General features: G+C 39.8%; 1 protein-coding gene across 1 annotated transcript in view; it reads right to left on the minus strand.

The window, feature by feature from the left end:
- Positions 1-7,161: 7,161 nt before the first annotated feature.
- Positions 7,162-23,261, minus strand: part of Lonrf1 (LON peptidase N-terminal domain and ring finger 1) — a gene marked incomplete at its 5' end in the record, with an annotated part of 36,645 nt that continues 20,545 nt past the window's right edge. The window contains 6 exons of the mRNA XM_008846078.2: positions 7,162-7,663; positions 10,694-10,846; positions 13,361-13,523; positions 13,622-13,780; positions 16,995-17,116; positions 20,984-21,098. Coding sequence (XP_008844300.1) covers positions 7,505-7,663; positions 10,694-10,846; positions 13,361-13,523; positions 13,622-13,780; positions 16,995-17,116; positions 20,984-21,098 — 871 coding nt within the window. The remainder of the gene's footprint in view (positions 7,664-10,693; positions 10,847-13,360; positions 13,524-13,621; positions 13,781-16,994; positions 17,117-20,983; positions 21,099-23,261) is intronic.

Genomic DNA, 23,261 nt, shown 5'->3' on the forward strand with positions numbered 1-23,261 from the left:
AAAAACACCAAGAGTCTTTGAATATTGGCATTCCCCTCTCCATTTCTTGGTGCCACAGACCAAACCATTCCTGCTGCCATGCCTTCCCCACCATGATGGGCCGGGTGCCTCTGAAAAACATAAACCCTTCCTTACACATACACATGAGAAGGAGGACAGGGGAGAGAGGGGAGAGAGAGAGAAAGAGAGAGACAGAGACAGAGACAGAGAGAGACAGAGAGAGAGAGACAGAGAGAGCTCTGCGGGGCTGGTGAGATGGTTGAACAGGTAAAGGCACTTGATGCAAAGCCTGACAACTTAAGTTCAATCCCTAGGAACCCACAAAGTGGAAGGAGGGAAGAGATTCCTTCTACAAGTCATCCTCTGATTCCACATATGTGCTGTGGCATGTGACCCCCCAAATAAAGCCCATAAATATAATAAATTTTAAAAAATCTTTGGTTATGACAGACTGACTATCCCTCATCCCAACATACAAGTCCATTACAGGTCTGAGAATCCATGGTTCTTACAGCACGCTTCAGGTGTGGGGAACCTGTGACAACCTGGAATACTGCAACTGGGGTCTGTACAACCTTGATTATAGCTGAAAGCTTCTCCTCATTAAGATCTTGCTAACTAACCAAAGAGTGCTCCCGAACAGTATGAAAGGGTTCCACTTTCTCATAGGAATCAGACCTCTATCCCAGAAATCTTTTATCACTAATTTTCAAACTATTGTTTCTCATCTCATTTTTCCAGAATTTCACATAAATCCCGATTACTTAGATTTTAACTCATGACAGGAAAAATGTCTATCTTTAGGCTATTCCTGCATCATAATAGGCTACTTCCTTTGAGATAAGAAATATTAAAAATGGCACTACCCATTTCCAATAGTCTTAATAGTGGCTATAGAAATCACTCATCCAACAGTGTCTTGAAGAATGCAAAGATTTCAATTATTCTGCAATATATGCAAACTAAAAATTTTGCTATATAGCTTCATATAAAGTTTATCCTACATGTGATCTGTCATGTGGAAAAATAGTAGTTTCAAGCTTATGTTCTAATTTTAAAACAATAAAGCTTTCTAAAACAGTAAGAGTTATTTCTGAGACATATGAATCAAAAGTAACCCCAAATTCCAGCCTCAAATTTCTCTAGTCCTCTTTATTAAACTCTAGGCAAACCTATTTCATCTGCAAATACTTTAATAACTGCTGCAGGCCAAGGATTTGTAGCTAACCCCTGAACAGTGACAATTCCCACATTTCTCTCATAAACAAGAGTTTTGATTGCATTACATAACCACTGAAGTTTGCCTAGTATGCTTGTTTTTGTTCTTTGAGGAACAATCTTTGACTTACCCAATGAATGTGAAGAGTGCAGGGCTGCTGAGCAATGCCAAGTCTGTTTTTCCTTTTCTCTTTAAATCCCAGGCTATATCTAGCACTGATCTTTCTCCACTCAGGCTCTTCTGACCCCGGCATCTTAAGAGCTTCATCTCTACAAACATGGTACTATGAATAATGCCCAGCTCTCATTAGGCTGAGTATGCTCCCTTTTCCACATTGACATTTGTTATCTTCAGCTCCCATTTTCAAAGAGAAAACTGAGGCCCATACAAGTACCCCCCTTGTCACATAAAGTGGTATTCTCTGAAACACAGCTACCTAGAGTTAGAAAATTTTATAGTCTATGGCTTTGATGATATTTTAGCTATAAAAATGTCATACCTATAAAATCACTTCAATTTATTTTCCATGAATCCATTCAGAAAATTAACTATCAATATTCTGATCTTCATAGATCATCTTATTGTTACGTTTTCAAATTGACTTCTCTTCATATTTCCTGTTATTGGACTGCAGAAAGATGATCCTAAGCCCACTGAAGGCATTTTTAAAGGCACATGGATACTCAATAATTCACTGCTATCTTGTTATTACAAACCTCAACTATAGTAAATTTATCAATGTAATCACAATGCGTAAAGACTTAGACATAATGGTCACAATCTCAGATCCTAAAACCCAAGTTTAATGTGATTGTGGGCAGAAATTAGCTTTACATGGCTGGCTTTTGCACAGAAAAGACATAAAAGTTTGTGAAAAAACCACATTCCTCCCTATGTGTACACATGCCACATGGTACAACCACAAATTTTAATCATGCATTAGCCTCTTTATTTCCACTCATTTTTTTGAGATAGGATCTCCCTGTATCCACAGCTGGCCTGGAACTTACTACGTAGATCAGACTGGCCTATACCTCCTAAGTGCATGCACCACCACATCTGGCTCTTAAGTTATTCTTAATGACTAAATAATCCTCCTTTGAGTCTCTGTTACTTCTCGTTAGCATGCTTATTTCTATTCTTCCTGTTGTAAAGACACTGAAAAAAGTATACTACCTATCATTACATATGTGCGTTTTATTTGTAAATTACTTCTTTAACAACTCCCAAATTCTACTGGCTTTTAAGAATATTTTAATGATCCTGACCATTTCTGTCTAAAAAGATTATCAATTTACCCTGCTTCTCAAAATACAGAGCCAAACCTGATTTAAGCATCTCAGTTTACAAAGGTCCTAAATCCATCCATGTCAGTAAATCCTAAGCTGCCATCATACCTGGACCCTTTGCTCTTTGACTTTTGATTACTTGGTATGGCAGCAAGGTGGAGACTGCCTAGATTCAAAGCCTTCTGAGCCCAGGGAAGCTCCATAATCCTTAGACAATTACACTTAGCTTAACATTTCTGCTTCCTCATTGGAACAAGAACACCTTCCTCACTGGATTTTTCTGAGGGGCAACTGTGATTCCTACATTTTGAAATTAAGAAAATATACCTTTGAAATCCTAAGTGTTGGATGCTACCCCTCTTCAAAAAAATGAACAATCTCTAATACACAACTTAATTTTGGTGAACAGATGAAGCTGTTTAGAGGCAGGTCTGTTTAAGACAGCTCATTTAAGCTATATCCTAAATATCTGTAAAAAACACTGACAGTTTTTAAATACTGGCATTTAAACAGTGGCTTAGGCAGAAAACTCACATCCTTACTCTTGTATTTCTGATCCTGTCATTCATTCATTGCTGGCCAATGCGAGATGATTGAATTATTACTATTTTGTCTGTCTTTTGTCTGTGTAAGTTACCCTTATTTTCCCTTTTTTGATACAGAGTCTCACTATGTAGCATGGCTAGCCTGGAACTTACTATGTAGATCAGGCTGGCCTTAAACTCAAGTAACTCACCTTGCCTCTGCCTCCTGAGTGCTGGGTGTAAAACATACCATACCACCCTGCCCAGCTATTCTTTCCTTTTATATGGATAGATCTGGTCTTTAAGAATGCATCTAGAATGTTGTATTCATTTTGACTCATGGAAAATTACTCGTATTCTTTCCTTCCTTTGACTCCTAAGGAACTTCTCTTGGATGGATGTTAAACACTTGAATCTATTATTCATGTCCGTTTTCCCTCGCATTTCTAGTTCATTGAACTCTGCATCATGTTCTGGGAAGGACCTAAGCTTGATCCTCCATCTGATTATCTGCATTTAGGCTCCATTTAGCTCAACTACAGACTTCATTTTCATGATTAATTTGTTGATCCCACATCCTTTATTAAAAGCTCTAATGGTAAGAGACTGAGGAACTTTTTAGGTTCTTACATCTTTTGAAAGACTGCAGCACATCCACAAATCTCAGGATATTTATTGTCTTGTTCGTTTTCTTCAAACTTCTAGAATGTGCTTGTCTTTAAAATATTTAGGGTTGGTGGTTCAGTGACAGTGGCCTAGCTGTGCCAATCATGGAACATACGGGAACAAGCCGTCATGTGAGGTAGGCTAGTGGCATGCCTGTGTGGAGGCTTCTGATCCTACAGGGGATTGGTAGCCATGGAGGGTTCGGTGGGTCTCTGGCCCAATGCCTGCATTCAATACTCTGGACTGAAAACAACTGCTGTGGCCTACTGCCCACCAAGGAGGGCCCAAGTCCAAGTGATCTATCTGACCATTAGAACAGCCTCCCCAGGTGAGTCTGCCATGACTTTCACCTACGTTGGGCTTCCCTGTAATTATGTTCATTTCTGTCTCGTCTTCTGCAAAGCCACGCTTTCCTCTGGCCTCATTTGCCAGCACCTTCACTTGGTCTTTTTGAGACAGGGTCTCCCTGTAGCCCCAGCTGGCCTGGAACTCATTATGTAGACCAGGCTGGTCTTGAACTCACAGAAATCTGCCTGCCTCTGTCTCTGAGTGGTGCGATTAAAGGTGTGCTCCACCACGCCCAGCAAGCTCTTTCATTTGTATCTCAGACATTTCTTTAAAAACATGTCAGTTCCTAGGGTTTTGATCTCATCCCATCAGATTTCATGGTTTTCCTTTTATTGCTATTTAATTTGGGGAGGAAAAGGAAGCAAAGTCATTTTCACTCCAGCCACCTTTATTTTCTTGCTCTCAGATGGAACTTTTCCCTCCCACATAAACCAGTCTCATTGTGTAGTCCATGTTTCACTGAATTTGTAATCCCTGTGCCTCAGCTTCCTTAGTCCTGAGATAACAGGTGATTGCCACTAGACCCAGTTTAAATGGCACATTTCAATTATATCTAGTGGTCAGGCTGTGACCACTTAAATCTTAAATCTGTCCTAACTGCTGGACCAGTTATGAAAATACTCGAAGGTTTGCATATTTACTTCATTTACTCCCCTAAGAGTCAATAAGCAAAGAAAGTGCTATGGATTTCAGGGTCCCTACCTGAGACATCTAAATCGGACCTAGGAAGAATTGGACATGTACACTGGTATATAAAATAGCCACCTCGATACTATGACTTAAAATGTTGAACTTAGGACAGAATTTAAGCACTTAAACTGATAAAGTAAAAAATTTTGATTCTTTACTTTTTTTAATAAGATGCAGAGTGTATTAAGAAAAAAAATCAGATTAAAAAAATTGCTGGATAGAATAACTACCATAGCTCACAAAATTTGGATGAAATGATAAACAAGGCCCACGCATTTCCATTGGGTATCTGCACCTATACAAATACAGAAATCATTTAATGCCCATTTATGTATGTACGTACACATGTAAATTACACATGAAAGATGTGATCCAACACTAGGTAACTCCTTTTGGCACCTGGTACTGAGAAACATATAGGCAAATACTGTGTTTATACTGGCACAAATTTTAACAAACACTTTTTTTTTAATAAAAAAGAAGAAAGTTTAACAATTCAAAACAATTGATAAAATACACTTGTTAAACTATCGTCCATTCTTTAGATGTTTTCCATGAAGACATTATTTTTTAATAGCACCAGGGAGCAAACCCAGGGCCTTACACATGCCTGGCAGGCTTGCTGCTCCTGAGCTATAGCCTCAGCCTTTTTATTGTCTTTTTTTCCTTAATTTTGAAACAAGGCTCACTAAGTTGCTCATACTGGCTTTGAATTCCCAATCCTGCAATCCTCCTGCCTCAGCTTCCAGAGTGCTGAGGTCACAAGCCTGTACCACTAGGCCCTGTGCAACTATTCCCAACTGGCATAATTGTGGGAGTGAGTGGGATCCTTTAGGGAGCCATTTCTGAACACATTTTCACTGAATGCATTCAATATTGAAAGATGTTAATTTATGGGGATGGTGGCGTGCACCTGTAATTCCAGCACTTGGGAGACTGGGGTGGACTCAGTCAGAAGACAGCTTAGACCACACAGTGAGACCCTGTCCCCAAACACAAACAAAAGAAAAATGAGGACTTAGTAAATATAGGGGAAATCTTAGCTAGGAAATTGGAGGCAGAAATGGTCAAATATGTATAATGAAATGTCTTGATGCCTATATGAATGTTATTGTTATCCTAAAGGGATATGGATATTTCAAAAGGTTATAAAACAGTGCTTTTGATGATGGTTCTAAGGACCTGAAGCCTCCATAAGACGCTGCATTCTATGTTCATAAAAAGCCAGGCATGGTGGTGCACACCTTTAACCCCAGCTCTCGGGAGGCAGAGGCAGGTGGATCTCTGTGAGTTCAAGGCCAGCCTAGTCTACATAGTGAGTTCCAGGACAGCTGGGGCACAGGGAGACCCTGTCTCAAAAAGACCAAAAAGAAAAAAAAAAGATAAAAAAAAGTTTTGAAAACTACAGCCTATGTGTGTTACAAAATAGTAAGCAAAACTCATCTGTTCTATGTTATATACAGTTCGGTTCCTGTATTGACTTTTTTGTTTGTTTGTTTTGACACTGTTCTACAATTTAAGAAAAAAGTATTATGAATTTAGCTTTTATTCAAAATTAAATAAGCAAAAGCAAAAATTTTAAGAAACTTGTACAAATTACTTACATAAAAGAAAGTTAATAGAGACAGTCACAGGTTTGCAACAAATAATTATAAAAGTATCTAGGGCAGCATGGATATAAGCCATGTCAGGGCATGGCACTCTAACTGTTATATGAATAAGGCATAACTAACGTCTGCACCAAGACCGGAAGTGAAAACAAAACAAACTCTAAAAGCTTAGTTCTATATCAAGCTTCTCCTCTTCCCCCAGATCCTTAATGGACATATACACTATGTTAAGTCTTTAAACACACATATACAGACAAGCAATTAATGTGAAAAGCTCCCTAAAATGTACAAGCTAACTGGTACTGAATCGACTTCCCCACTTTACTTCTATGTACATTTCAATGTAAACCATATTTTCACAGTTTTAAGTGTTTTATGAATGGATGCACAGTACCATGTCAGGTTTGCAATTGTTCCTGAAAACTGGCTCTAGATTTTTGCATCCCTGCCTATCGGCCACTGGGATGCAAGTATTTACATAAATAAGAAACTGTGTCATAGTCAATGGTCAAGACAGTTCAGCAAGAGCAGTATTTCCAACAACAAAAAAATGATATTCTGTACCATAGTTTACATACTTGTGCAAATGTAAGCATTAGGACAAATAAATCTGAGGCAAATTCAATTCGCGAAAACTTTTATCACTACTTTTGTAAACTTGGGCAGTAAATGACCCTCAGCAAGTTCTGCTCTCTATGGCTTTTTTTTTTTTTTTTTTTTTTTTTTAATTTAAAACCAAGGAAAAAAAAAAAATAATACCCCCACCACGGGGAACCAGGCACACATATACAGCCTAGGCACTCACATGTACAACAACACACACACACACACACACACACACACACACACAGAGTACTTAGTTCATTTAGAGTATGGTACGTAGTGCAACTTCATTACAATGTGGAGGTTTCACACACATTCAGTGTGTTTTTCTGTGCAAGTTCTTAGTGGTCTAAGACCTAGTTGAAGGTATTCATTTGCAAATCCATAAGGAGGTTGGAGGAAAAGAAATTTCATTACATTTCTTAAACCAGGACTGGATGTGCAAAGGCAGCGGACAATCCAGCCATCAATGCAGCCAGATTAGGGCGACTTTAAAATAAGATCCAACTTCTCAGCCTTTTGGCTAACAGCAAGTGTAAAGTAAGACCCGAGAAGTTACTTAGACTGGTCTCTAGAAAAGTAAGTCAGTATGTGCTGTATCTTTGTCAACCGCTCCTCCAAAGACTTCATTGATAGTACTGAGAGCTGATAGCGAGGGTCTACAGGAAGGACTGCCAGGAGCCACCAACACCACGCAGGGCCATTAGGCGTTGCCTAAAACCAACGAATAATTTATTAGAGTGTTAACAAAATGGAACCATAAAGACTACTAAAAAGTACTTTGCGTACTATTTGGACTCAACAATCATGTAGAGCAGACTATTATGTCTATATAAATAAGAGAAATTGAAGCTGGGAAATTCCAACCATCCATGACCTCTCAGCTCAGAAGTTCCAGAGCCAGGATTCCAATCCAGACCTGACCCTAGCCAACTTGTCCCAGTGCTTTATGCTGCCCTATGGCATGGCTCTTAGCCTCAGGTTATGATATTTAGGACCAGAGGGTCCTTTGAGGTGTGATTCAGTCTTGTGCTCTGCAGTACATCAGCAGCACCTCTGACTTCTACCCACTAGACATCGACAGCACCTCTCCAGCAGTGACAGCCAAAAATGTTTCCAGATAGTGCCAAATGTCTCATGGGAACAAAACTATCCCTGGTTGAGAATTACTTCCTTAAAATGTATATACATTATCAAATTTAATTGATGCCTAAAAATTTATCCAAAAATCAAAATTCTTAAAAAGACAGAAGGAAAGCTGGGTATGGTGGCGCACACCTGTAGTCCCAGCACTTGGGAGGCAGAGGCAGGTGGATCTCTGTGAGTTCAAGGCCAGCCTGGTCTACATAGTGAGTTCCAGGACAGCTGGGGCTACAGGGAGACCCTGCTTCAAAAAGACAAAAAAAAAAAAAGAAAAAAAAACTTGGTTTCCCATTTAGTTTGAAAACTAAATCTTTCTTTCTTTGGCAAGGAGTTCCTGCAAGGCTGCAAGGGCCGACTAGTGGCTTCAGAAACAATTACGAATTCACGCAGGATGTGAACACCTCCTTTCAGGCACACTGCACTGCTGTAAGACCTGACACATGACGTTTCAGGGTGACTAACTACAGTGTCTATGACCTGCCCGTTGGTCATTCCCAATGAATCACACTTCTACTTCCTTCTGCATTCCAGAGACTAAATTTCCCAGAATCCTCCCCACCCTTCCCTGGTCCCATGTGTCTCCAGGATAGACTAGGCCAGGCCTATAAGAAGCAGATATTGGAAAAGAGGTCATTATTCTCTGGAGACTCTTGCAAAGTGTGGATGAGAACTTTCTAGAGAGTTCTAGAAAACCACCCACTCCACTTCTGCTGACTGATAAACAGATCAGAGCTAGGAACTTCCTAGGGTCTTAAGAATTCTTGCACATTCCCTGCAAGTTCTTTTGAAGCACCCTCCTTTGCTGTTTCAGATGATCTGTGGTGAGATTCTGTGACCAAATGGAGCGGCCCCTGACCATCACTCCTTCAGCTTTCCACCTGCTGTATAAACTGTTCACCTTATAATATACCCTTCATTCCTGCATTATAGACAGTGGCTGCTTTGGTTTCCTGATTCCCAAGATAACATTAACAGAAAGGAGTGGCAGAGACTGAACAGTAAGAGAGGAGGGTGGGAGGGCAATGGGGAGCAATGCTCAGCTATCGCACAAGTTGTTTTCTTAAGATTTAAAATGTACTTATTCTGTGTTTTCTTATGAAGGCTTATTTCTATAATGTTTAGTCAGACTCAGGTGGCCAGGATGAAACAAACATGTAGCAACAGCAATATAACAGACCCAGCATGAGCTCTGCCTCAGTTTGAAGATGGTCTGACACTGAAATTTCAAGTAAAGACAAAGTGATTAACTGAAATCCAGGCAGACTTAGACCAACCTTTGAAATATGGGATGATACAGTGTATCACACTGGGGCTTATTATCACTCTGTCTTCATGTGATTACTTACATCTAGTTACATGTACTTACTTACATGTAATATATTTACATTATTACATGTTTCACCCTGAAATTTGTCATCTTTGGACAACAAATACTTCATTCAATTTAAAATGTCACACCAAAGAGTTGGTTCTTTCCTGAATCTGTAATCAAATGTCCCAAGGTAAGGACCCTCCCTTTATGGTTCTTGCCATTGCTACTGCACAGAGCTTCATGCACAGAGTGTCTGAAACACATTGGTTAGGTTCAAATTTAATGTAGATCCTAACTACTTGAAAAAGACCTCAGGAATAATAGTTTTATGACAGCAGAAGTATTCAACATGAACAGAAAAAACAAAAAAGGATTGAAATGATGGGATAAGATGTAGGGGATCAAAGGGAGAGGTGAGTAGATTTTTTCAAGGATGGAAGAATACTGTGGCAGTATCTCTCAACTGCCAAAGAGCAACAGCAAGAGCTGATGGGTGAGAAGGCACAGAGGTCTCAGAGTAACAGCTTAACAGGCCAGCAGCCCATTTTTAACCTCTTATCCCTCCTGTAGATTCTCAGGTACAAACTTCCTTCCTCTGGCACTCTCTCCTACTGGCATCTCAACTGGTGGCTATTTCCATCCTCTCCTATGTTAATGCCCTAGAGAATACGGTCTTAATTCTAAAGATAGGGTCAAAGGGGAATAAAACAAGGAAACGTAAAAAGTTAATTTTGGTTTATGAACAAGTGAGACTTTAGTGGCACTATTCAAAGCCATCCTACCTGAAGGTTTTCCTCCCTCTCGGGCATTGATCCAAAGTGTTGAAGAATTTGGCTTCGAAATCTGTCTCTTAAATTCTGAAACCAGTTGCAGGCTTGAGAGTATACCAAATCATGAAGCTCTCTCAGACTCTGTATCTCATCTCCATTCTCATTTTCAAGGAGAAGAATACTGTGGCAGTATCTCTCAACTGCCAAAGAGCAACAGCAAGAGCTGATGGGTGAGAAGGCACAGAGGTCTCAGAGTAACAGCTTAACAGGCCAGCAGCCCATTTTTAACCTCTTATCCCTCCTGTAGATTCTCAGGTACAAACTTCCTTCCTCTGGCACTCTCTCCTACTGGCATCTCAACTGGTGGCTATTTCCATCCTCTCCTATGTTAATGCCCTAGAGAATACGGTCTTAATTCTAAAGATAGGGTCAAAGGGGAATAAAACAAGGAAACGTAAAAAGTTAATTTTGGTTTATGAACAAGTGAGACTTTAGTGGCACTATTCAAAGCCATCCTACCTGAAGGTTTTCCTCCCTCTCGGGCATTGATCCAAAGTGTTGAAGAATTTGGCTTCGAAATCTGTCTCTTAAATTCTGAAACCAGTTGCAGGCTTGAGAGTATACCAAATCATGAAGCTCTCTCAGACTCTGTATCTCATCTCCATTCTCAATCTAAAAAGAAACAGTTAGTAAGAGTTCTGTGTCCTTAACACCATTCCACAGAAACACAAATAAAGCATCAGAAAACAGGGGTCTTCCTACTTCAGAGCTACACTGCCAGCACTGTTCTCATGTGATAGCGTATATTTCTGCCTCCCAAAGTGCTACAGCAGCACACCAGAAGGAGCAAGGCCTGATCTCCACTGAGCCTTGCTGACTTAGCAGGCAGGAACTCAAATGACAGGCCACAGAGGGAGAAGTATGATTGACAGTGAACTCTGTCTGGTTCAAAGGTTTCCACAAATTTGGAATGTCTTTTGTCTTTTGCAAGCAGCACAACACAGAATTGGAGTAAGACAGCTACAACAAAAAGGAAAGTGGAGCAACCAGGGCACAGACCAATGGCAGAAGCAGTAACAGACGGGCAGGCACAAACACATCTTTTGCCAGAGAACTGGGTCAGAACACACACAAAAAGCAGCAACAAATACTTGGCATACAAAATGGGCATACAGCATGCAAGTTTCAACTTCTGCTATAAAGGCCCAAGGCTCTGTAACTCCTCCACGCACCCTTTAGACCATGGAACCACCAAATGGAAATGTGAAATAAAACAACATCATCTTCCAGCCTGTGATCCATAAGACTTTCACAGCACAGGTGGAAGAGCTTCATCATTTTCCATCAAGACCATTAACACACTTAGATCCCACACTTGTTCTGAACAAGTGCTTCAAGATGGATGCCTCAGCTGGTAAAGGTGCTTGCTACTAAACCTAACGACCTGAATTCAATCCCTGGGACCCACAAGGTGGAAGGAGAGATCAATTACTTCAAGTTGTCCTCTGACCTCAACATGAGCTCTGTGGCACACTTACGACAACACACACCAAATAAACAAGTAAGTGAATAAAGGCAATATAAAAAAAATAGCAGGGTGATTCAGCTGTTCATACTTCAAGGATGACTAACACAAAACAGCAAAGGGACTCTGGAAACAGTTTGAAATAAATACAAAAGACACAAGACACAAAAGGGTATACATTTTACTTTTGAAAAACCCGACATGAAAATAAGAACTAAGTACTAAAATCAATTGTCTTTTGCATAACATAAACATACTTAACACCACTGAACCGTGTGCTTAAAAATACTTAAAATGGTAAAGAATTATGACTCTGTGATAGGAAAACGAAGCCAGCCAAGAAACAGACAGAAAATTTAAAAGCAAACTTTTAAAGTTAAGAATGTTGCTACAACAGTTAAATAGAACTTAGGATTTCATTAGCAGTCACAGAGAATGGTATTACTACCATAAGAAAAGCTGTGACATAAGAGAACTGACAGAGCAAAGTGTACTCCATGGCATCCTAGTGAGAAAGAAACAGGCAGCATCAGGCCAAGCAAGCACATCACTGAAAAAGCAGTATGGCATAATAACAAAGTGCAGAACATGCAGCCAGAGCTGGCCTTCAATCATTTCTAATACTTCAAAGAGAATCTTGGGCAAATTAGTACCTCTGAATTATACTCTCTCCAGCTGTTAGCTGTATCAGTGTGAAAACTCCATGAACTGTTTGTGAAAATGTGCAGTCCCAAAAATCAGTAAATGTTGACTGAAATGAAGGGCCCAAACAGACCAATAAACAGTGATAATGTAAGACCTATGATTTATAATGTCTTTCTCAGAGAAAATTTGATACTTAAACCTCAACCATTTTATAGAACCTCAACTCGCTGCAGTTGGTAAATTTGGTTCTGGAAACATTAAAAGGCCACACTAACCCCAAGAAAGATATTGGTCACCATAATCCCTCTCAGGAAAACCATCAGCAGTGCATACACACTGATAGCGCTGTTATCTGTAATGCCCTACAATTTTAGATCAGCATCCAACTGTATTTACTTTACAATTAAGATATTCTCTAGCACAGGAACAATCTTAATACATAGAGTGATCCTTAAAGGATTGTTTTACTTTTTTTTTTTTTTTTCGTCTTTTTGAGACAGGGTCTTCCTGTAGCCCCAGCTGTCCTGGAACTCACTATGTAGACCAGGCTGGCCTCGAACTCAGAAAGATCTGCCTGCCTCTGCCTCCTGAGTACTGGGACTAAAGGTGTGCACCACCACGCCTGGCCAGGATTGTTTTACTTTTACATCAGATTTTAATCTATTAATTATATTAGCTTTACTTAGCAAACTTTCCAAATTGAATTGGAAGTTCAATTAGTTAACTGCTATTGCTAAGTGATTGGCATGTATACATACACATGTACATGCACATGTATAGTCTGGGATTTGTGCTGGCTGGCATGCCTACAAAATAAAAAGGATGTAGCTTCATTTCCCCCAAGTTCTCCTGAATGGGCAATGATCCAAGAGCAAGACAGGGAAAAGGAAGCTGGAGCTAATTCTTAGTAACAGTGATAAACTGGGTGACGTGGTAAGAAGATCCCAACTATGTGCCTGTACCAACCCCCAGGACACAGCAGCCCAGAATGCACTGGAAAAGAACACTTCGAATACCTTAACATCCTCCAGATATTCAATGTCTGCAGTGCAATATCCATCTTTCATCCCTCTTTTTAAAACCCTAAACCGCTTCCCTCCAACTGTATCAACCACAGACCTTCCATCAGGTAGGAAATGTACATTTCGAATTTGTAACATACAACCATAATCTGCAAAACTGAAAGAAAAACATTGTTTAAACATAAGAATGCACATAGCCATATACCAAGAAAGTTCTAGTCTAAATACAAACGTCAGCATTCACAAGGAGCATACCTATTCTGTGTATCACTGACACACATTCCAAACTGCTTCGTTCCAGTCTGCATACTTCTTCGAATCATGAGCCTGTATCTTGGCTCAAATACATGGAGTGGGCAAGGCACAGTGGGGTAGGCCATAGTGCAAACAAATATTGGAACATTCTTGGTCAAGCTGAAGGACAAGAAATTTCATTGTTATAGACTGAATCAAACAACAAAATAGGTAAGGCTTACAGTAATAAATTAATTACCAGTAATAAATTAGTTAAAAAAAATCTATTTGAAACAAGTGCTGTTCTTTTCTAGGCAAGAAAAAGCAGTGTCCCTTTTATTAAAATCATACCGATGCTCCATTGACATGAAAAATTTGATTATGATTCTCTTATTTATAAGGTTAAACAGCAGGTTAACTATATAGAGCTAACTACCTTTATGGAGCAAGAGAATTATCATAATTGGCATACTGAGAACATGTTTAAAATACTTGATAGAGGACAGAGTTATAGCTTTTATCCATATCCATAACTATGTTTTATCCATAAAACAATGAGAAAAAATGGGCTCACAAAATAGACAAAAACTCTTAAGCATTAAAGTTACTTTTTCTTTTTTTTGGTCTTTTTGAGACAGGGTCTCCCTGTTATCAAGAAAATCGGGGCTGGAGAGATGGCTCAGCGGTTAAGAGCACTGACTGCTCTTGCAGAGGACCGGGGTTTGATTCCCAGCACCCACGTGGTGGTTAAGAACCATCTGTAGTTCCAGTTCCAGGGGATCTGATGCCTTCTTCTGACCTCCGCAGGTATTACACAACATGGGTACGCTTACACAGATGCAGGCAATACACTCATACACATAAAATAAAAATAAGTATTTTTTTAAAACTATCAAAAAAGTTAATTCAATAGCACATTTTTCTCAGATAACTAAATGGTTGAGACACCTTTTTACTGCCAGACTGGTGGAAGGTAAGAAGAGATGGGCACTGCTCAGGCAACAGGGGACAGGAAAGACTGGCCATATGGGGGCAGTCGAGGAGGAACATGCATACTTCAGCACTTGGCTCTACACATAGAAAATGTTCATGTCTTTGGAGCCAACAGGCTTCCTTTCCCAAACAGTCCCAGGAATATGATACAGGCATTCACAGTAGCACTGTGGAGAGTAGCCAAAGCTCCCCACAGCAAAAAGAGACATTAGGGAAGTAGATGAAGGGTTCCAGGCCAGCGGTGGCAACTGAGGGAGAGAGAGTCAGGGCTCTCCTGAGACGAGCTCCCCGACAGATTATCCAATCTCAAGTAGTCAGCCCTAAACACATGTACACCACTTAATGGACTCAGTGCATTACATATGTGTATGTATAGGTAACAATAATAGTCAAAGCAGAAGATAAGAAATTGGGAGGGTGTGCCAGGAGACACGGGAAGAATTGGAGGATGGAAAGATGTAAACATAGTACTCATACATGAAATTCTCAATACTAAAAATACAAACAGAGCAATGAGTAAAGTATGGAGAGAAGGTGGTTTCTCCCTAAGATGGGGTGTGATGCATTCCACAGAAGACCATAGGCAATACTGACTTACAGAAACTACTCACATTACAGAAAAGGGGGAGGCTATAAAAGAACAACCAATAAGGCTCCACATTTGTTTGAGTGCATTTAGATAAAAACTGGAAAGGCATGTGTATGCCAACATACTTTGGGTTCTGGATTACAGCTTTGCTTCTCCTTTTTCAGTGTTTTCTGCTACATGACCATTAATCACCTAAATATATGTGAGACTTCAAAGAGATATGTTTAAAATATGTGGTCAAAAGTAGTCCCACTTCTGGAGCGATGGCTCAGCAGTTAAGAGCACTGGTTGCTCTTTACAGAGGATCTGGGTTCAGTTCCCAGCACAGCATGTGGCAGCTAAAAACTGTAACTCCAGTTACAGGGGATCCCTCTTCTGACTTCTACAGGCATTGCACGACAAGGGTGCACATACATACATGAAAGCAACACTCACACACATAAAAAATAAAACTGAATAATAAAAAAAGTAGCCTCACTAGTAAGTAGCAAGACCCCCAGTCTCGCCACCACGCTCAGCTCTGCACCTGCTTGTTCCACCATTCCTCACTCATTTTCTGGAGAGTGGTCTGGTTTTGCCACTGTGCCCCAGATCTGGACTGTCAGTGCAGATTTTTTCTTTTTTTTTTTCGTCTTTTTGAGACAGGGTCTCCCTGTAGCCCCAGCTGTCCTGGAACTCACTATGTTGACCAGGCTGGCCTTGAACTCACAGAGATCTGCCTGCCTCTGCTTCCTGAGTGCTGGGATCAAAGGTCTGTACCACCATGCCTGGCACAGCACAGATCTCTTAAATCTAGTCTTCCCAGTGTGCACCACAAAGATGCCGAGTCTTCACATCAGAATTATTTTCTATCATAAAACTACACAATAAAACACTGATTTCTTGGGAGGACAAATCACCATCAATGCCTGTAATGGAAAGATCAGAAATCTTTTTGGTCCTGAAGGCCACAGGCCTACTCAAGACATTTCATAACCTCGGTCTGAAATGTTGAAAAAGGAAAGTCCTACAAGGCACAATTTGTTTCTTTTTAGAAAGTAAGAAATATAACATGTTCCATTTATATTTTGAAAAAAAAAAAAACAACAGGAGCAAGCAGTTGTTAAATAGCACATAAAATTACAGTGTTCTTCAGTGTTCTGTTTAAGACAAAGCAAAAGGAATAGTTATGAAATTGAACCTGTGAAGGAAATGGAGAGTGACCCAAGTGTCTGGTCAAAAGAGAAAAAGCATCAAAGGAAAAAGGAAGAGAAAGAAGCTCAAGAAAGAAAGGTGTACAGGGCAGGCAGAGCCAGGCAGACCTCCCTAGCTCTGACCAGACCTGAGCAGCGGGGGAAGATGCTAACACCCCAAAGTGGTCCTGGGTGTTTCTCCCAGCTAGGACCTTTACTGAGAATTTGGTCCCAAAGTCTTCAAGTGTCTGTCTTTCAAATCTCTAGACTGTTAAGACCCACACTGACATATGCCACTGGCTCTCAACCTTCGTCCTCCTGGACAGGGACAGCCACTGTTAGCATCCATGCTACGTGTTCCATCCCTACCTCATTTTCCATTGTCTGTTGTCACTGCAGGAAATTCCTCCCCAGTGTCAAACACTGCCACAACCCCAAGGGCTGTGCCCAATAACTCCCTATAGAATACCTGGACACCACCAACTAAGCTTTCATAAAACTCTGCCTACTGAGGACAGGGAATGTAACCAATCTTTGTTTAAAATTTGCCTCTATGCTAAACTGTGTTGTGGGAAGGGTCTCTTAGCTATTTTCAAGAGCAGTGATTCATAATCTGTTATTTTTATGAGAAGAAACTTACTGTGAGAGTTCAGCAGTTTCTTCATCATATATTTTTTTTCTCTCAGACAGCTCATCAGGCAGATACTTCACTATCAATTCTTCCAACAGCTGTGTGACACAGTACCTCCTATCTGCTAGATACTAAAAGACAATATTATTTTACATTCCAGTAGTTTTCCTCAGTATAAAACAGGCAAAACACTTTAACCGATATATTGAAGCCTTTATTACATACTGATAGTTGACTGTGATTACACCTAATGAGTGAGGGGAACACTACAGTGGATGACTCTCCACAGTAAACCCACTTGGGATTCTCCTTCAGTGTATTAAAGACCCATGAGTGTGGCTAGGATCCAGCCCCTGTGCCCCTGTGTAATACTTGTTGCCAGGAGCACAAATCTTTTTTTTTTTGGAATTAAGTTTTTTATTGAGGCACAACAAGGCATTGTAACTTGTCTGACGTTGAGGTAGTCAGTTCAGTAAGCTGACCAGGTTAGCACAGTTAAGGGTTAAGTGCAAACAATATACATTCACTGCAGTACTAGCGGAGGCTACATCACGATTTATGAAATGCCAAATTAGAGCTAATTGTCATTTCGCTTGAAAGTTTTCACCTAAGGAGGAAAACAAACAAGTAAAGGACCTCCTCCTTCCCCAAGGAACCAAACATTTTCCCAAACCAGTCAGTCACCAGGGCAAGGACTACTTTTCCCTGGATCCCAATGGTGAGACTACCACCTTTTACTGTCAGCTCTGAATTGCCTTTCAATTCTGATAAAGAAGACAGCCTGAAAATGTTGAGTATTTCCAGCTACTTTCATAAATCGCTCCCCTGTGCAAACGTAACCATATATGGTCTCCCTGGAGGAGCTGTAGAATAGTATGGTTACTTGTGGTCTCATGGTCTGGAGCACCGTCATTGGCATAGGCTGATATCAAGACCTCCTCATTCTTCACGAGGTTGACATAGAGTGGCACGTTCACTGCCAGCTTTAACGTGGAAAATGAACACGGAGGTGCCATTCACTGGGCAGTTGAGCACAAATCTTTACAGGCAGCAGGCAGCCTAGCCCCTGCCATATCCCACAACAAAAGTCAGCTTCCACCTGACGGTTCATAGTATCAATACTCTCATTTTTAACTAAGAAGCAAAAAGAAGATAAGGATAAAGGAAACAATGTATTTGCCTTATTTAAGAAAGGCAAAACAAGCGGGAGAGATGGCTCAGCAGTTAAGAGTACTGGTTGCTCTTGCAGAGGACCTGGGTTCAGTTCCTAGCACCCACGTGGTAGCTAACAACTGACCATAACTTCAACTCCAGGGGATCCAATGCCCACTTCTGGTCTCCATGAGCATTGCACACACAGGTGTACTTAAATATTCACACACAAACAAATAATAAAAATAATTTTTAAAAAGGCAAAACAAGCCAGGAGTGGTGGTGCATGCCTTTAATCCCAGCACTTGGGAGGCAGAGGCAGGTGGATCTTTACATAGGGAGTTCCAGGACAGCTGGGGCTACAGGGAGACCCTGACTCAAAAAAAAAAAAAAAAAAAAAAAAGGCAAAACAATTCCTTTCTTGAGTTCTACTTTCAAAGACAGTCTATATAGTTTTTGGTTTTGGTAATGTTGTTTCTGGCTTTTTGTTTGTTTGGTTGGTTTTCTAAGACAAGGTCTCACTTTGCTACCCAGGCTGGCCTGAAATTCCAGGACCTCCTGCTTCAGCCTCCTTGGGTGGTAGGATTATAGATGTGAGCCACCATGCCCAGCTCTTTAGATTATGTTTCTTTCAGGTTTTCCCTCCAATGTTACTACCTGTCAGACCTACCAAGATGCTGTGCTTCCTGTACGACACTTGACCTCTGGACAAAATGGCCTATTTGTGCTACTCCTTAAATAGTCTACAAAACTGCACTCACATAATCATTTGTCATTCTCTATGTGGAATGATTAAGAACCATCCATCTTACTCCTACCTGTGAAAGACCTCTCTAAAGTCCAGCTCTGACTACTTGTTCATGACGTCTTCCTTAATTAATTTTGTTACTTCAGAACTGTGTATTTGAACTACATAAGAGTAAAGGAACTTATCCACCTATGCACTGTATCTTTTGGTAAAGATACATTAAATCTCTGTAATTAAACTGAAAATTGCTTAAGGCCAGGGACGCACTTAGAGCATACAGACAGAAAACACACACTTATTAAATATAAGTAATGATGAAGAATTCTTGGGAGGAAAAAGAAGTTACAAAACAAGCAAAAGCTGTCCTTTAATCTATAGAGTCATCATAAATAAGTGCTTTTGAGTCAATGAAGAATATGTTAGGAAATCCAAGCATTTGGTTGAAAGTGGCTATGGAAGTGGCTTTAAGCTTGACTAGGAAGGCTTGTTAGAGACAATCCTGGGCCCCAATCCAGGATTCTGACTTAAGTGGATCTGAAGTGTAGTCTGAGAATCAATAGTTCTAGCAAGCTTTCTGAGGATATAGACACTGCTGATCAGGCGAACATATATTGAGACATTTAAAACAGAGAGGAGTACTTGAGCAGGAACACCTATGCTGACAACTAAGAGTTGAATCAAATAAACAGGCTTTATAAGAGCTGGTCTCTTATTATCTTCTACTAAATTTCTAAAAATTTATTGCCCACATAATTATAGCTGAGGAAATATGGCCTTATATGACTGGAGGGAGTCTGAATCTGTACATTTCTAGAGGTTATGCAGTCTGACAATTGTTTTTTAGATTACTGTAAAAATAAACCCTCTGACCAAGTAATTCAACTCCCAGGAATTAGCCTGAGGATTGTTAAATATATGTATAATCATTAATTTATGGTATATAAACAAAAGGAGAGAACAATATATACTCTGTAACAGGGAAATGCTAAATCATTTTCTATTAAGCTTTTCCAAAAATTATGCTGTTAAACTATACTTAGTGGGAAAATGAGCACAGTAAAAACGAAGTAGGAAAAATATAAAACTGTAGCACATATTAGTATTAGTTTTTAAATTACTACATACATTTACATTTTACAGGCCATCTTCAAGGTTGGAAACAGGAAAAGTAAGCATTTTAAACAGCATACTAATTATAGAATGTGTATTTTAAAGATGGCAGCTGGCTATATAAGACACATCAAATGTAACACAAAGATACTATTGTGCTTTCTATACAGGTATGTTTTTTATATAGAAAACTCTATATTCAGAATGGTTTTAATTTTTGAGTTCACATGCGGAAGATGCTTTTTTCAGTACATAATGCTGTTAATCACCACAGGGAGCCACTTTTCCCATGGATGCTCCCACTGCAGCTGCTACACAGCACAGGAGGCCTGAGCTGCATTTTGCTAATCCCAGTCACAATTGAGTGTGCTGTACTCCCTTGGAGACAGGAGATACACTGTGACCACCTTCCCATCACAGGGTGCCAGTGCTGATCAGTAACTCTGAGAGGAGAGGGAAGTCCTGCCTCTTTTCCTTCTGTTGCAAGGCTTTCTAGAGCTGCACTGTCCAGTGTGGTAAACATTAGTTACTGTGCCTTCTTTTAAGTTAATTAAACAAAATGAAAACAAGTCCCAGCCATACTGGCCACAATTCAAGAGCTTCAATAGTGTGTGTCTAGCGGCTACTGAATTTGGTAGGGCAGTTGTTCCAGATGTTAAGGGAGCCAGACAGGTCTCAAGTTTGGATGAGATGCAAGGCAGCCGAGTTTCCCTCAATGTTGTAACCATTAAAACTAAAACTAAACCTATCCTTGAGCAGGTAGCCAACTATACCCTTTTTCTTCGCTGTGGTCTCAGGACCTATTTTTCCAACAACACTCTCAACTTCACTTTTTCCCTAACACTAGTACATGGGCAAAAAAACAGTCTTTACACTCAGAATGTATAATGTACCTCACTCTGAAAATGACAATCACTATTTCTGTGTCTAGAAAGAAATCAAACCATGTTGCCACAAGTATGACCAATAAATAGATACGAATGCATACCTCTTTTAAGCTTTCTTTGCAGAGAGGACAATATGGTGCATGATCTAAACAACGCTCAAGACAATTCTTACAAAATGAATGTCCACAAGGGGTTGTCACTGGCTCAAAAAACAACCTAAAATCAAAATACATGTTAGCTTTCACACCGGTAACTTATACATTGGAAAAGGTTAAACTAATATTGGTAGCATATCACAAACTCAACTTAGAGGGGGAAGGAGCACCAGCTGGTGGACAGAAGCAGAGGAAAGGGGCAACGGCAAGTGCAATGTACCCCCAGAACCTTGGGAAAGAGCTCAGTCACAAAGGTACTCTGCTGAGGGCATAGAGCAGTGCTGACTAATGCAGAAACCATTAGATGGACATGTGGCTACCAAGCACTTGAGATGTGGCTGGTCTAAACTGAGATATGCTGCAGATGCAAAATAAACCTAGACTTCAAGACAGTGCACAAAATAATGTAAAATATGTCACTAGTAATTATTAGCTTTTTGCATAGCATTGTCAACTTAAAAATGGTTAGTTTTGTAAAAGCCTTACTATATAAAACACACTAAAAATAGTCTAAACAATAATGACACATGTACTAGGATGCTATGATGAAATCCCTTACTGTCTATGCTAACGCAAAAACTTAATTTAAAAAAAGAAAAAATTAGAGCTGGTCATGGTAGTGCACATCTTTAATCCCAGCACTAAGGAGGCAGAGGCAAGTGGATCTGTGTGAGATCAAGGCCAGCCTGGTCTATATAACAAGTTCCAGGCCAGCTGGGGCTACAGGGAGACCCTGTCTCAAAGCAAAACAAAACTAAACAAAAAAATAAACAACAAAAAAATCAAATAAAATACTAGCATTGTAAAATACATGTAATCCCAAGACTTTGATCCCAGAACTGATGATGAGTTAAAGGCCAGTTTGGCTACAAAGGAAGACCCTGTTTCACAAAAGAAAAACATAAATATCACCAAGGAAGCTAAAGAACTACTAGACCTAATAGGATGTGATCCTTAATGCAGAAAACTGTATTTATTTGTTATTAGCTAAAAGATAATCTTTCTTCCTTTCCTAAAAATATTGTTAGATTCATATTTACTTTGAAATCATGTATAATCCATGTATAATCTGCTCAGATAAAGAAACAGAGACAGAGTAAAGAGACTCGCAGAGGACAACTACAGCTCCCTGTCAGCCCAGGGTGGCCGCCCCAGGCCTTCTTACTTGACCAGAATTCCTGATTCTACCTGAATTTATGGAAATGAAAAATGTTCTTTCAAAACGTTCTGTCATTTAGGATGTTATGTATTTTGCATGATGGAAATCTTTATCCCATGTTACTTTAAGATGACTTTATGGTTAATATGAGCAAGATACATAAAATAACCATGATTCTTACTCAAATCTAAAATCAGTAATAGTAGCTACAACTTTTAGACTACATCACAACTTCCCATGTTCTTTCTATACTTGAGCACTCATTCTCACAGCACTGGGATATAGGCTATCCATATACTGACACTACTCTCTAAACAGGGAAAACGGAGTCTCAGAGATTCAGTTATTTGCCCAAGGCATAAAGTTAAACCTAGAACTAAAGTTCTTTTTTTTTTTTTTTTTAAAAAAAAGTATTTTAAAAAACCAAAAAAAAAAAAACAAAAAAAAACAAAAAAAACAAAAAAAAAACAAAACAGGTCCCCTGAGAATTTACAGTAGTACGAGGTACTCAGATGAATAAAAAATGTAAAAGCCAAATATAACTGCTGCTACAGGAAAGAAATTATATAACTTTTAGAAAACTAACAGCCAAACAGCAGTTCAAGTGGCACAGGGATGGAAAGTAAGTAGGAAGGAATACTTGGGAACTGAGACCTGGTCTGCGGCTTGAGTGCCATCCTAAGGAATTTGTTCTGTATTATTCTTAGTAGAAAGCTACTGAAGGTTTAGAGAAAACCCATATTTCTCTATATCCAGCAAACTCAGCTCAGGATGGAGTTACAGCAGCATTATGAACCTCAATGAAGAAGCTAGAGGTGCAAAAAATAAGCAACTTCCCAAAAAAGAGCTGAGAGGGATGAAAAGACATTGCAAATAGGAGTGTGAAGGAGCATCCAGGGTTATATCTCTGGAACGGATTACTGGACAAATGTAATATGATCCAGGATTCAAAATTAGAAATAATACACACCCACATCTACACATATGCAGACAGACACACTGACACTCATACACACACACTCACACCTCCCTTCAACATGCGGCATGTAATACAATTCATATGAT

Source organism: Nannospalax galili, unplaced genomic scaffold (assembly GCF_000622305.1).
Source record: "Nannospalax galili isolate Female #2095 unplaced genomic scaffold, S.galili_v1.0 scaffold1282, whole genome shotgun sequence".
Lineage (NCBI taxonomy): Eukaryota > Metazoa > Chordata > Mammalia > Rodentia > Spalacidae > Nannospalax > Nannospalax galili.